At 42.7% G+C, this 13,111-nt stretch overlaps 1 protein-coding gene across 1 annotated transcript; it reads left to right on the forward strand.

Moving 5' to 3' along the window:
- The first annotated feature begins 1,819 nt into the window (after positions 1 to 1,819).
- IL12B (interleukin 12B) lies at positions 1,820 to 11,204 on the forward strand. The gene is made up of 6 exons (XM_060006826.1): positions 1,820 to 1,907; positions 5,316 to 5,591; positions 6,156 to 6,273; positions 7,897 to 8,114; positions 9,576 to 9,733; positions 11,073 to 11,204. Exons 1-6 carry the CDS (start codon positions 1,820 to 1,822, stop codon positions 11,202 to 11,204), a joined length of 990 nt encoding a protein of 329 aa, XP_059862809.1.
- Positions 11,205 to 13,111: the final 1,907 nt, after the last annotated feature.

The raw sequence follows: 13,111 nt of genomic DNA on the forward strand, positions 1-13,111 counted from the left end.
GCCAGGCATGACTTTTTTGTTTATCCATCACAGACAACACAGAGAGAAATCAAATTTTTCCTTTATCTCTTCTGCTGGGTACAAGCTAACACATTTGGTTGGCTTCTATAATATGTCATCTCATTGCATTCTCCCAACAACCCTTTGAGATGGGTATTATACCCATTTTGTAGATGAGGAGACTGAGGCTCAGAGAGTAATTTGGCTGATCTCACACAACTAATGAGTGGTGCAACCAGAATTCAGGTCCATGCTGCTGGACTCCAAGCCTACAAATGTACTAACTGGTGCTCCATGGCAACTAGAACTTTGCTACAGTCATAACTTGGACTAAATTGATAGATGTGCCCTTGAAAGTTGCATGCTGCAGTGACAAGAGTGCTGACAAGAGTGTACGGGAAGGCCTGACTTCTGCTCCTGACTCTGCCACTCACAACCTTTATGATATAAGGGAATAAAATACGTGGCAAAGTTGCCCTAGGATTAGCAGCAGTTCTGACAAAGCCATGATTTGTCAATATTCTGTTACCCCAACCAAGGGATGCTTATTTTTAAGGTATTTCACAGAAAACTGTGAAAAGATTCTTGTTCTTCATATAGCCCAGTGGTTTCTGAAACCATGTTCCTACAGAACGTCGGTGTTCTCCAAGATGGAAGGAGGTGAATCAGACTGAAAATAAATAATAATCATCTCCACCTAATTCACAGGTGGGGTGTAATTGTCAGTCTGAAGATTTTCATAAACCCTGGATACTAATCTAGACTGAGTTTCATTATAAGTGAAACTGATTTAGCACAAAAGTATGCATTTCATTTTCATGTTGAATATATCAATATTCTATGGTCTTCTTCCAAAGAAGGGGCTCTGAACCTTGAACATGGATTAAACCAATGGATCTGAAAGAGTAGTCCTCAGACCAGCAATATCAGCTTCCCCTGGAAACATACAGGAATGCAGACTCTCAGGCCCCACCAGACCTGCTGAATCAGACATTCTAGGGTCAGGGTGGGAATGGGGGCCAGCAATCTGTGCTTTAGCAAGGCTTCCAGGTTATTCTGACATATGCTCAAGTTTGAGAACTACTGGTTACCTTATGTGGGAGGAAATAATCTTTGTGTTTGGAACAGTTACAGTCTTAAGCAGGGAGAGAAAGGAAACCTCACCAACAAGGGCTGGACTCACTGCCAGAACTTGAAAGATCACTTCAGTATTACTCCCTATGCCCCCCAACCCAAGTCCTTTAGTCCTGGGTGTCACCGCATATACTGCCTTGTGCTGCTGTAATACGGGTATGTAGCTCATCTCCCCTACTGGAGGGTAGGCATTTAACACACTGACTTAAGAAATATTTGTTGAATGAAAGTATTTGCTCCTAAAAGTCGGGGTCCAGGTAAAAATCATTTTTCCTCTCAGCTGCTCTAGCTCAGTGCCCTTTACACAGGAAGTACCAAGTAAATAATGACTGAATGTTGATCTAGACAAGTCACATTCCTTCTCTGAGCCTTAGGTTTCTCATCTTAAAAATAAGAGCATCATATCAGATAGCTGGCCATAAGGTCTTTCAGCTGCAGATCGTCTGCGCTTCTCTATTTGGAGATGTTCTTACCCAGAGACTGGCAGAGGGCTCCTGGAATTCACTGAGTATTAACCTGACAGTGTAGAGAAGAAAGAGGAAGATAAAGATTAAAGACAATGTACATAGAATGTGAATATGGTTTCCAAAGGTGATTGCATAACTACTGACATTCTCTCTTCTCTTATCCCTCCTCTTCTTTCTCTTTTCCTCTGTCTCCTCCTCTGTTTCTCCCCCTCCTGCAGATGTACCCTCAGCAGTTGGTTGTCTCCTGGTTTTCCCTGGTTTTGCTGGCATCTCCCATCATGTCTATATGGGAACTGGAGAAAAATGGTAACCAGCCTTTCCTGATTCTCTATGAAGGCCCCAGGATCTAAGACAGGACTGTTAGGCAGCCCCTGCTGGGAAATCAGACTGAAATGGGCGGGCCTTGGGTCTTCCTAGTGAAAGCCATCACTCTGGGATAACACAGGCCCTATGTCCTTGTTCTACCTTTGAGGGTATCTATTATTGTATGGCTTGAGGGTATCTATACTGTTTGGCTTTCATGTTAGATGCCAGAGAAGAAGATTTTTATGGACTATGGTGGGAAAAGAGATATGGATTTTGCCAGTATTACTAAAAACCAGCTGTATCATATGATTAAGATTCCAAAGTGAAAGATTAGAAAAGTATAAGAACTATGTTCTAACATCTTCCACTCCACCACGCAATATTACCCCCTCAGTTGGCACCGAGATGACTTACCTCTGACCAAGCACTTTGGGGAAAGCATGGAATTTAGACCCACACTGACTTGGGTTCAAGGCTGATTCTGCCACTTATTGGTTATGTGACCTTGAGCTGGGTCACCTCTGAGCCTGAGTTCCTTCGACTGTAAACTGAGGATTACGAAGTGATATCTACTACATAGATTATTAAATGTACTAGTGAATGCAGAAGACAACTCAACAGATAATGAAGTGATAGTAAATGTTAATTAGTATTATTGTTTTGGTTATTTAAAATAATGTCTCTGGTGATTCAGGAGAACCTGTTGACTTTCCCAGTGATCAATAAAAATTATTAGTAGAATAATAGATAGGTATTATTAGAATAAGGTGCTCCCTCTATCCTTCTAGTATCTCACACACGGTAAGTATGTATTAACTGATTGTTAGTTGTTCCTGAAAGACGCTCAGATATTTCTCATTGAAGCCAACATAATAATGTTGGCAATTACTGTCTTTAATAATAAAATAATAATAATAGTTGATATTTATTGAGGCCAGCATCTCATTTAATTCTCACCACAACCATAAGAGATAGGGACTGTGTGTACCCCATTTTAAAGATATTAAAAATAGAGGCCACAGAGATTAACTAACTTACCCAATTTCACATACCTGGTAAGGGTAGAACAGGAACTTGATCCCAATTCTGTCTCACTTCAACGCTTATGAACTTAAGTATTTGAAGAAGGTTTTACCAGAATGACATGAGCAATCGTTTCCTCTGTCCTTGGACAGCTGAGCAAGAGGAAATAGGCATACATTTAAAATGAAGACATTGCAGCTGATGATGAGAAATGATCTTTCAATAGTGAGGAGAATACAACACTAAACTGGGTCCCTGAAAGAAATTTGGGGCTCTTCCTCCATTCTTAAGAATTTCTGGAAGATGACAGTCCAGCCATCCCTGCTCTGCCCCAGGAGGTTCTGAGTGTTTTAGACCCTCCCTTGAATAAGGACAAAGCCCTGAGCCAGATGATTATGCCAGATTCCTTCCAACCTTGGGATTTTTAGTGAGCTCAGGAGCTTTGGCCCTTTCATAGTACACCCTTAGTTACTTCTGATTTAGTAAACCACAGAAATTCCAGAAAGTCAATATGAGAAACACTGAGAGGGCGTGCAGCTTTGGAGACAAGATGAGATGCAGCTAAGCATTAGGTTCTAGATGTGCCTCATCAGGCTGCCGCCTGCAGCTGTTTCCCCTGCCCTTGGGCAAGGGTCTTCGGCTTCTGAATCTTAGTTGTGACAGGAAAATAGCCTTGCTGGTCAGTCACCAGTGGGACACAGAGAAACCAGAGAAAGCCAAAGGTGCCACATGGTTTTATGTCAGCACAGCTGACCATTTTCCAAGAGTTGGGGCCCAGATGCTTTTTACCTCTTGTCTCTGTTACCCATTCAGTAGTTTTAAAGCCCTTTGATGTCAAGTGGGAAGTTTATATTACACAACAGCTTTACATTTGGACGCCAATCTCAAGAGCTAGCAGTTACAGCTCATTTAAGGGCAGTGTCAAGCTCTTATATAAATTAGCTTATGTGATCCACATCTCCACCTTCTGGATCAAGTACTAATATGTTGCTTATTTTAAAGATAATGACCCTGAAGCTTAGAGTAATTGAATGCCTTGCCCAAGGCCACAGGCCAGTGTAAGAGACAGCTGAATCCTAACTCAGACCTGTGTGGTTCCAACATCCAGGCTTTTCACCGCTGTGGCTCTCAAACTAGAGTGGGTTTCAGAATCTTCTGGAGAGGTTAAAAACAGGTCACTGGGCCCGTCTCAAAGTTCTTGATTCAGCGACTGAGAATTTGCAATGCTAACAGAGTCTCACGTGATGCTGGTAGTAGTTGGATGATCATGCTTTGAGAAGTACTGCATTAAACAATTCTATTTAATTAATAATTGGTGCATGAATGAATGAATGAAGATTTGATGTGAAATACTCTTTGAAATACTATATTAGGCCATTCCTCAAGTGCCAGTTTAGATACTGGTATTAAAGGTTCAATGCAGGGAATTCCCTGGTGGTCCAGTGGTTAGGACTCTGCACTCTCACTAGCAAGGGCCGGGGTTCGATCCCTCGTCAGGGAACTAAGATCCTGCATGCTGCACGGTGCAGCCAAAAAAAAAGATCCAATGCAAAGCTGCAGAGACAGAAGTTCTGAGATATAACTCTTGTGCTTCTCACTTGATGTAACCTTGCTTAACCTCTTGGTCTCAGTACCCTTCTCTATAAAACGGAAAGATTAAGATCTACTGAACTGCCTCTAAGAAGGTAAAATAGCTTTTAAAAACACAGAGAGAATGAAAATCTCCATTGGTGAGTTTCACGCAGTTGGAAATAAATCCTTCAATCCCCGTGGAAAATTGGAAGGCATTTTCTCATGCAGTTGTCTGACCTTTGGTGTGTGAATAACAATAACAACCAATGCTGAGTGATAGGTTCTGTGCTAAGTGTTTTACACGCTTTTTTCATTTAATCCTCACAGCCAAACCTACAAGGCAGATACTATTATTATTGTCATTTTACAGACAAAGAAACTGAGGCTCATGGTAATTAAGTATCTTTCTCCAAATTCCCCAGCCAGCTATTGGGGACAGGATCTCAGTCCTGGTCAGTCTTTCTCAACACTTATTCTCTCTGAATGTGAACTGTGCTGGAAGTTTCTTGCATCCACCAGGCCTTCGGGAAAGAATATTGTACTGTTTGCATTTTTCAGTATATCAAGGTTTTCCTCATCTGCCAGCTAATCAGAGGTTAATTATTCACGGCAGCCTGGCAGTTAATGAGCTTATGGCAGCTATTAAACTCTTTGCTTCTCTCTTCCACAACCTTGAACTCAAGTGGTGCCCAAAAACCTGAGATCATCTTACCAAGCATTTGCTGTTATGAGCAAGGTTGTGCTGCTTTAGCCATCCAGATACCGAGTAATCCAAAAATCACAGTCTGGTTCTCCAATCCCTGTGCTCTCCAGTTTACGTTGTAGAATTGGATTGGTATCCTGACGCCCCTGGAGAAATGGTGGTTCTCACCTGTGATACCCCTGAAGAAGATGGCATCACCTGGACCTCAGACCAGAGCGATGAGGTCTTGGGTTCTGGCAAAACCTTGACCATCCAAATCAAAGAGTTTGGAGATGCTGGGCAGTACACCTGTCACAAAGGAGGCGAGGTTCTGAGCCATTCGCTCCTGCTGCTTCACAAAAAAGAAGACGGAATCTGGTCCACTGATATCTTAAAGGACCAGAAAGGTAATTCCATTCCCTTGGGTAGCATCAATTTTCTCTTTTGCTCCATAAGAGATAAAAAAGTTAAAAATTTAAAAGGCAAGACATGGTTAGTATAGTTAATGAAGTAATACCAAGTGTCTTACTGAAACCACCCGAAACCTACATTTTCCTTTGCTGTACACTTTGGGTTATCAACCATCAAAATCTCCTGTTGAGAGAGTTTCATGGGAAGTCTAGATGCTTTTCCTGAGGTTCTTTTTAAATAACAGTGATATTATTGGATGGCTAATGGGAGTTAGTTAATGTGCATAGTGTGTAACTCAGCACTGGGCTGATAGCCTTGAAAAATATTAATACCCCCCTCCGATATGTTGGGTGTGTGGCATACAGAATCAGCATCCTATTGGGACATTCCCAGTCCTCGCTGACTGTCTGCCTGGGGAACAGCAGATTTTCCAAGGAAATAAATGGAAGATCTTCACTCTTGTACCATTTGGTGGCCTGTGATTCATCGCAATAAAAATCTTTGCAATTTAAAAGAAAGAAAACCCCTAAATATTGAATTCTTGTTCTTTTCAAATCCAGAGCCCAAAAATAAGAGCTTTATAAAATGTGAGGCAAAGAATTATTCCGGACATTTCACCTGCTGGTGGCTGACAGCAATCAGTACTGATTTGAAATTCAGTGTCCAAAGCAGCACAGGGTAAGTGAAACCATTCGGGTTTCTCAGCATTTTGCTAGAACTTTCTCGATAAGAAAATAAGGGCAACCTAGCAATGGCCCATCAGTTAATGATAAGGGAGAAAATAAAGCCAATCCTATATTTTTAACCCCCCATCCACACACACACACCCTTGTCTAAATTAGGGAGAGAACATGGAGATTTAAGCTAATTGCCTGAACAAATGTATGCATTAGAACAGGATATTATTGGGGCCTGGGAAGAGCCTCTGCTGTGTTTGAACCCACTCATCCAAATTGCCTGGCAATGCCTCATTAAGGCTCATAGCACCACGGCAGGGGTGGGGATGGCGGTGATAAAAGGGGAAATTGAAGCTGTGAAGGACTTGCCGAAATTGCACCTCCAGTCGAAAATAGAAACAAGAGCTCTAGGCATAGATCTTGCAAGCCCTGAGGCTGACTCCAAAACTCTGTGAGGCCTCTAGAAATTTTCCCAGGGCCACTTCAATTCCTTTTTCTTCTGCTGACACCACCAATCTGAAGTTCACTGTTTGTCCTATGCAGCTGGGCTTACCCCGAGAAACCAATTCCCTTAGTACAGAACCTACATTAACCCGCTGTGTGACTTCCTTCCCTCTCATCAAAGTTCCCAAACAGTGTAGGAAAACAGAGTAAACCCTAGGTGATCATCCTGACCTGGCCACTATTTAACTGAGTAAATTAACCTTTGGGGTCTTACTATTCTATCTTTAACATGAAAATGCTTACTAAAGAAATGCTTATACAAGTGCAGAGAGACATAGATGCAAGAGTTCATTGTGGTGGTCTTGGTGATCAGCAGGGCAAATGTTAAGTAAAGTGTGGTACATTATACCCCAGCTTAATGTGCAGTCCTCAAAGTGAATAACCCAATCCATGTGGTCTGTCATGGAGCACCCCCCATAATATGTTCAGAAGGGGGAAAGATGGTTGCAGAATTATGTACACCAAATTTTATATATATATATATATATATAATTTGATATTATTTCATAAAAATAAAATCTATGTGTGTATATATAGATAAATATGTGTGTATGCATATATATTGATACATGTGGATATATGATTGCTTTGAATATTCACAGAATAATGTCTGGAGGGCTACAACAAGCCAGGAATAGTATTTATATCTAAGGAGTGACATTAGGGTTAAAAAGGGGATTAGGGTTAAAAGAGACATACACATTTCATTTATACACCATCTTTATCTTTTTAATTTTTTAAAATTGGTATGTATTGATTTTGTCATTAAAATCCAGAAAATGAGTTAAAAATTTTAATAAGGAGATTTAACCAGGAGCTTTGGATCTAAAAGTTTTCAGATTTATTTAAGCCAGAGGCAAACAATTGTATTGGGTTGGCCAAAAAGTTCATTAGGGTTTTTCTGTAAGATCTTATGGAAAAACCTGAACGAACTTTTTGGCCAACCCAATTATTACCTCTCAAAGCAACGCTTGTTCTCATGGGGAGGGCAGCTTCTTACCCCCTTGAGAGAAATCAAACCAGTTGGAGAAATTTTGTCCTCAGACAGCTGTCTGGTTACAACAGGTAGGGACGTGCCTGCAATCATGTGACACAGGATAATATCTGTCTTTGATTTCAGCTCCTCTGACCCCCGAGGGGTGACGTGTGGAGCAGCGACGCTCTCAGCAGAGAGGGTCAGAGTGGACCACAGGGAGTATAAGAAGTACACAGTGGGGTGTCAGGAGGGCAGCGCCTGCCCAGCCGCCGAGGAGAGCCTGCCCATTGAGGTCGTGGTGGAAGCTGTTCATAAGCTCAAGTATGAAAACTACACCAGCAGCTTCTTCATCAGGGACATCAGTGAGTTTGCTTGATTATATGTGCTTAATAAAGATAGATGCCGGTTCATCACATGTTAACAATGCTCCATGCACTGGGGTTAGGGGTTTATACGCATTCTCTCTTTTATTCTGCATCCCGCCCCGAAAAATAATTATAATGTAGATACAATTGTCTGCATTTTAAGGAAGAGGAAATTGAGTCCTAGCTAGGTTAAACAACTTGCCCCAGAACTCACACATAGCAATTCAGACCTGGATCTGCCCCGCTAGAAAAAGCAGGCTCTTGGCTACACTTCTATTCTGCTGCTCAGGCACCTTCCATGATGAATTCAAGAGCAGCCCCTCAAGCATAACATTCATATGCAGAACCAGGGCTTCCCCTACTAACTGCAATTATTCCCAACCAATCTTTCTGTAGCATTTGAAAAAGAGATTTCTTTATTGGAATATAAACCCCTCCAAAATGGATGTCTGTTTTTTTCAGTTGGAAGATGGAGATTTTTGCCATTTGTCATTTCCTTTACCATTTATCCAGTGAACATGCATCATGAAATAAAAAGTGATAGAATCACAGAACCTGCTCTAGCATTTGTGGGGAGATTGCCTTTGGTGGAAAGGAGAGGGTGGGGTCTTGTTCACATAGGGTACCAAGGAAGGTCTCTATGAGGAGGTGGCATTTAGCTGAGTCCTAAAGGAAAGAAAATGCCACTGTGTTGAGAAGAGGAAAGAATATTTGTGGAGCATCTGCTAGGAGTCTTGGTCTTTGTGTGGAGAGGTGCTAGATCCAGAGAGCCCAAGCCCATTCCATGGACTCTCTCCCCTCCCCCTCCCCTCCTAGAAAAATGTACATTACTCGAGGACAGAGTCTTTCTGACACTCACTGTTGTGCTTTCCATGCACAGTCCAGTGGCTGTCACATAATGGGGGCTTTTTATTGAATGAATGAGTGACCGAGCATAGAGACAATTTGGCTGTAACTGCCACAGGACTAGTCGGTGTCAGATTCCACGAAAGGGCTAAAGAAAGAGCACTAAGTGGAAAATCTCTCATCTGGTCCCCAGCAAGAGGCTCAGCCCAATTCCGAGTTTGGTGCAGAGGGGAATTGATTACAGAGAGGGTGGTCCTTCACTGCAAGCCCAGACGTGAGTGTCTTGTCTCTAAGAACTTTCCTCTGAGCACCACGCAGAGGTGGTTCCACCACCAGGGCCCCTGTGACTGCGCAGGGATGAGAAGGATTCTGAGCCTCTCTCAGGTTCAGCGATAGAGGAGGCAGCAGTTGGTGACAGCTGCCTTGTACAGGCACCAGCGTGAGCGCCAGCCGCAGGGGTGTCTCATGTCTGCCAACCAGGTGCTCAGAGAAGTTAAGTAACTATGATATGGACTCAGAGCTGGTCAAAGGCGAAAGGGGGACCAGAAGCCAGAACTATGTTACCCCAAAGCCCCATTAGCAAAATAAAGGGTGTTTCTCTCTCTTCCACAGTCAAACCAGACCCACCCAAGAACCTGCAGCTGAAGCCATTAAAGAATTCCCAGCATGTGGAGGTCAGCTGGGAGTACCCTGACACCTGGAGCACCCCACATTCCTACTTCTCCCTGACATTTTGTGTTCAGGTCCAGGGCAAGAACAAGAGAGAAAGGGTAAGATGTGATTCAGGTGCTGTCTATTCTGTAGTCAGGTTTATGTAGGCCCACATCAAGGAGATTAATGATGATAATAGCAGCGAATGTTTATTTGGCACTTTCTATGTGCCTGAAACAGTGCTAAGGGTTTTCCCTGCGTATCTCACTTAATTCTCACAGTAACCCTAGAAAGGCAGGCAGTGTTACTCGTACCACTTCACTAGTGAAGATTTTGAAGCTCAGAGAAGTTAAGTGACTTGCCCAAGGTCACCCAGCTAGAAAGTGGCACAACCAGGACACAAAGGCCATGCACCTAACACCCTACTGCCACCAGTATGGTTGAACATTATCTTGCTCTCAGAATTGGTCCTGATATAGGAAATCTGGGCTCTAGGAGCCTAAAAATGTTTCAAATTGACAAATATAATGGGTGATAGAACATTCATGCTGTGTCTCATCCAAAATAGATAATTCCCGGCTGTCCCATATATTGTGAAATTATCTTATTGAACAGAATGTTGGCTAAGACAATGGCTTTCAAACTTTCTTGCCTGAGCATCATAATCCCAAGGTTCTAGAGGCCCTCTTATAGAGCCTGAGACTCCTTGGGCCAGTTTTAGAAATCACTAAACAAAGGCCTTATTCGGCACAGTGTTTAGCACGTGGTAGAAATTCAGTGATTCAGGTACTCCCTGAGAATTTTTTTGTGGAAGGGAAGGGCTATTCTGGAGTAGATTTTACCTAAAAATTATTTAAAATCTTGATATGTACTTCCCAATATAAGATCTATATTATTAATAGGTAGTATTTATAGAGCACTTTGAGCATGGTTAAATACCTTGCTACTTTAACTTTTACAACTCTATGAGGGAGTAAGTATTATTATCCCTCTCTTACAAATGAGGAATTGAGAAACAGAGAGTCTAAGATATTCTCCTGTGTCCACATAGCTAATAAATAGCAATGCCTGGGCTTGAACACAGATTTTATTCTGATAAAAGGATCAGGATATGGAATTTCAGAATATCCAGGGGACAGCAAATCTGTCTCAGTCCCACCACTGACCTAGCACTGCGGTGTGTGCACATGGGGCCTTCATGCAAGGCAACTGTGCTAGAAAGATGAAAACTGGACCAAACAATTTCTCCCTCAGGGCTTTGGACTTATAAAGTAGAAAAGCCGCATCTGTGTTCAGAGCTGCTGTCAGTAGGTGGCACAAGTTCTACACACACCCCTATGAACTGCGAGTGTGGTGCCCTGAGACCAAGGTGTGGCTGTTTTGGGAGATTGTACTTTGCCAAAATATGCCCAGCCCACCTTGTGATTGCGTTGCCAAAAATTTCCCTCTCCTTTGCAGAAAGATAAACTCTTCACGGACAAAACCTCAGCCAAGGTCACGTGCCACAAAAATGCCAACATCCGCGTGCAAGCCCGGGACCGCTACTACAGCTCATACTGGAGCGAATGGGCATCTGTATCCTGCAGTTAGGTGAGCAAGCCTGCGAAGCCCAGCCCAGCCCTGCACACTCAGTTGTACCCAGGTGCAGGACAATGGTGGGGACTGTGTGGGACAGGAAAGAGGGGGTGGGATGCCCAACACGCAGTCACCAGAGGCAGAAACATACATTTGTTCATTAACAGATACTTATTGATGCCCATAGTATTCCAAGCAGTATGCTGGGCACAGGGACACTGCAGTAAAGAAAGCAGGCACAGGTCCTGCCCTTCCGGAAGGGAAGGCAGTGGGAGAGAGAAGTAGCCAAGAGTCAGAGCATAGGTGTCCTGCAAGCTGTTTCCAGGAATTAGAATCTTATCTGGAGACCACTGGGGGCCACTGAAGGGCTTTAAGAAAGGAAATGACATGATCAGATATTCTTTTAAGAAAACTCTCGAGGGCTTCCCTGGTGGCGCAGTGGTTGAGAGTCCGCCTGCCAATGCAGGCGACACGGGTTCGTGCCCCAGTCCGGGAAGATCCCACATGCCGCGGAGGGGCTGGGCCCGTGAGCCATGGCCGCTGAGCCTGCGCGTCCGGAGCCTGTGCTCCGCAACGGGAGAGGCCGCAGCAGTGAGAGGCCCGCGTACCACAAAAAAATAAATAAATAAATAAGAAAACTCTCGAGACTTCCCTGGTGGTCCAACGGTTAAGACTCCGTGCTCCCAATGCAGGGGGTACGGGTTCGATCCCTGGTTGGGGAACTAAGATCCCACATGCCTCAATGCACGGCCAAAAAAAAAAAAAAGAAAGAAAAGAAAAGAAAACTCTCAAGATAGCCTCTGGTAAGCATGGTATCAGCAAAATCCTAGGCCACATAAGAAAGGGCTGGACCCTTCTGACGAGGAACCCCCAAAATCCAACTGCCCCAGATAATGTGTTGTGTGAAATAAGAAGGGTTTGCTACTGAATTTCAAATCCTCATAGACACTCGCCATTCTTTTTCAGGTTTTAACCTCAGGATGAAACTTTGGAAGAAAAGTGGAAGACATTATGCTAAATTTTTAAAAGGTGCAATGGAACAGGACCCTCCCCCTAAAGATATTTTCTACCAATTTGCTTTTTTTTTTTTTTACGATTATAAAGATATCTTTGCTGTATTTTTATATTTAAATGCTAAATGCCCACCGAAACAATCAGCTAATTTATTTATACAGTTTACAGCTAGCAGGTCACAGCTGACTTTTATGTTATTTACCTATTTAAGTAATTTATGTATTTATTAATTTATTACTGTTATTTAACATTTGTGTGCCAAGATATATGTTTCATATACTCATGACCTGATTTATAAGGAATGGGCCCTATTATGCAAAATGTGAATTTATGTGTTATTTATACTGACAACTTTTCAATCGAGGCTGCAAGTGCATCAGTTTTATGGCAACCAGTAAGAACACAGTGTTCTGATGCCAGTGCCATAATATATTTGTAATGGATTAGAACACAAGAGATAGTTAAATAGACATGGAGATACAAACTCTTTGAGGAGGTCCTGGAGAGCAGATATTAGTTCCCGTGTCCATGAAGACTTCCTTGAAGTAGTGGTGATAATTCAGAGCTGTTTGCACCTCTAAACAAGTTTAGTCTTTGGATGCCTGAAATTAGAAAGAGCTAAAAATGATGATTGGAATTGAAATTCAGCTTCACCCTTCCTGGCAGCCCCTGCCCCCTTCTATCTGTAAGATGAAGGAGAATGACGTGGAGATATCGTAAGTGTCTGGAAAGTAAAAAGATCTTATGATTCAAGAGAGAAGACAAGTGTAGTTATGGCTAAGGACAAAATTGTCAGAATTGCCAGTTGTTCCTTAATAGGCACACAAAGAAGCAGACAGATGCGGAGAAAACAGCCATGAATCTCTTACTTGTTAGCATGAGGGAACACGACAAGCGGATATGACTAG

This window comes from Delphinus delphis, chromosome 3, assembly GCF_949987515.2.
Source record: "Delphinus delphis chromosome 3, mDelDel1.2, whole genome shotgun sequence".
Classification (NCBI taxonomy): domain Eukaryota; kingdom Metazoa; phylum Chordata; class Mammalia; order Artiodactyla; family Delphinidae; genus Delphinus; species Delphinus delphis.

Coding starts and splice junctions, on each gene's coding strand:
- IL12B (XM_060006826.1), top strand. CDS start 1,820: ATGTACCCTCAGCAGTTGGTTGTCTCCTGGTTTTCCCTGGTTTTGCTG. Junction 5,592..6,155: donor TATCTTAAAGGACCAGAAAG/GTAATTCCATTC, acceptor TTTCAAATCCAG/AGCCCAAAAATAAGAGCTTT. Junction 8,115..9,575: donor CTTCTTCATCAGGGACATCA/GTGAGTTTGCTT, acceptor TCTCTTCCACAG/TCAAACCAGACCCACCCAAG.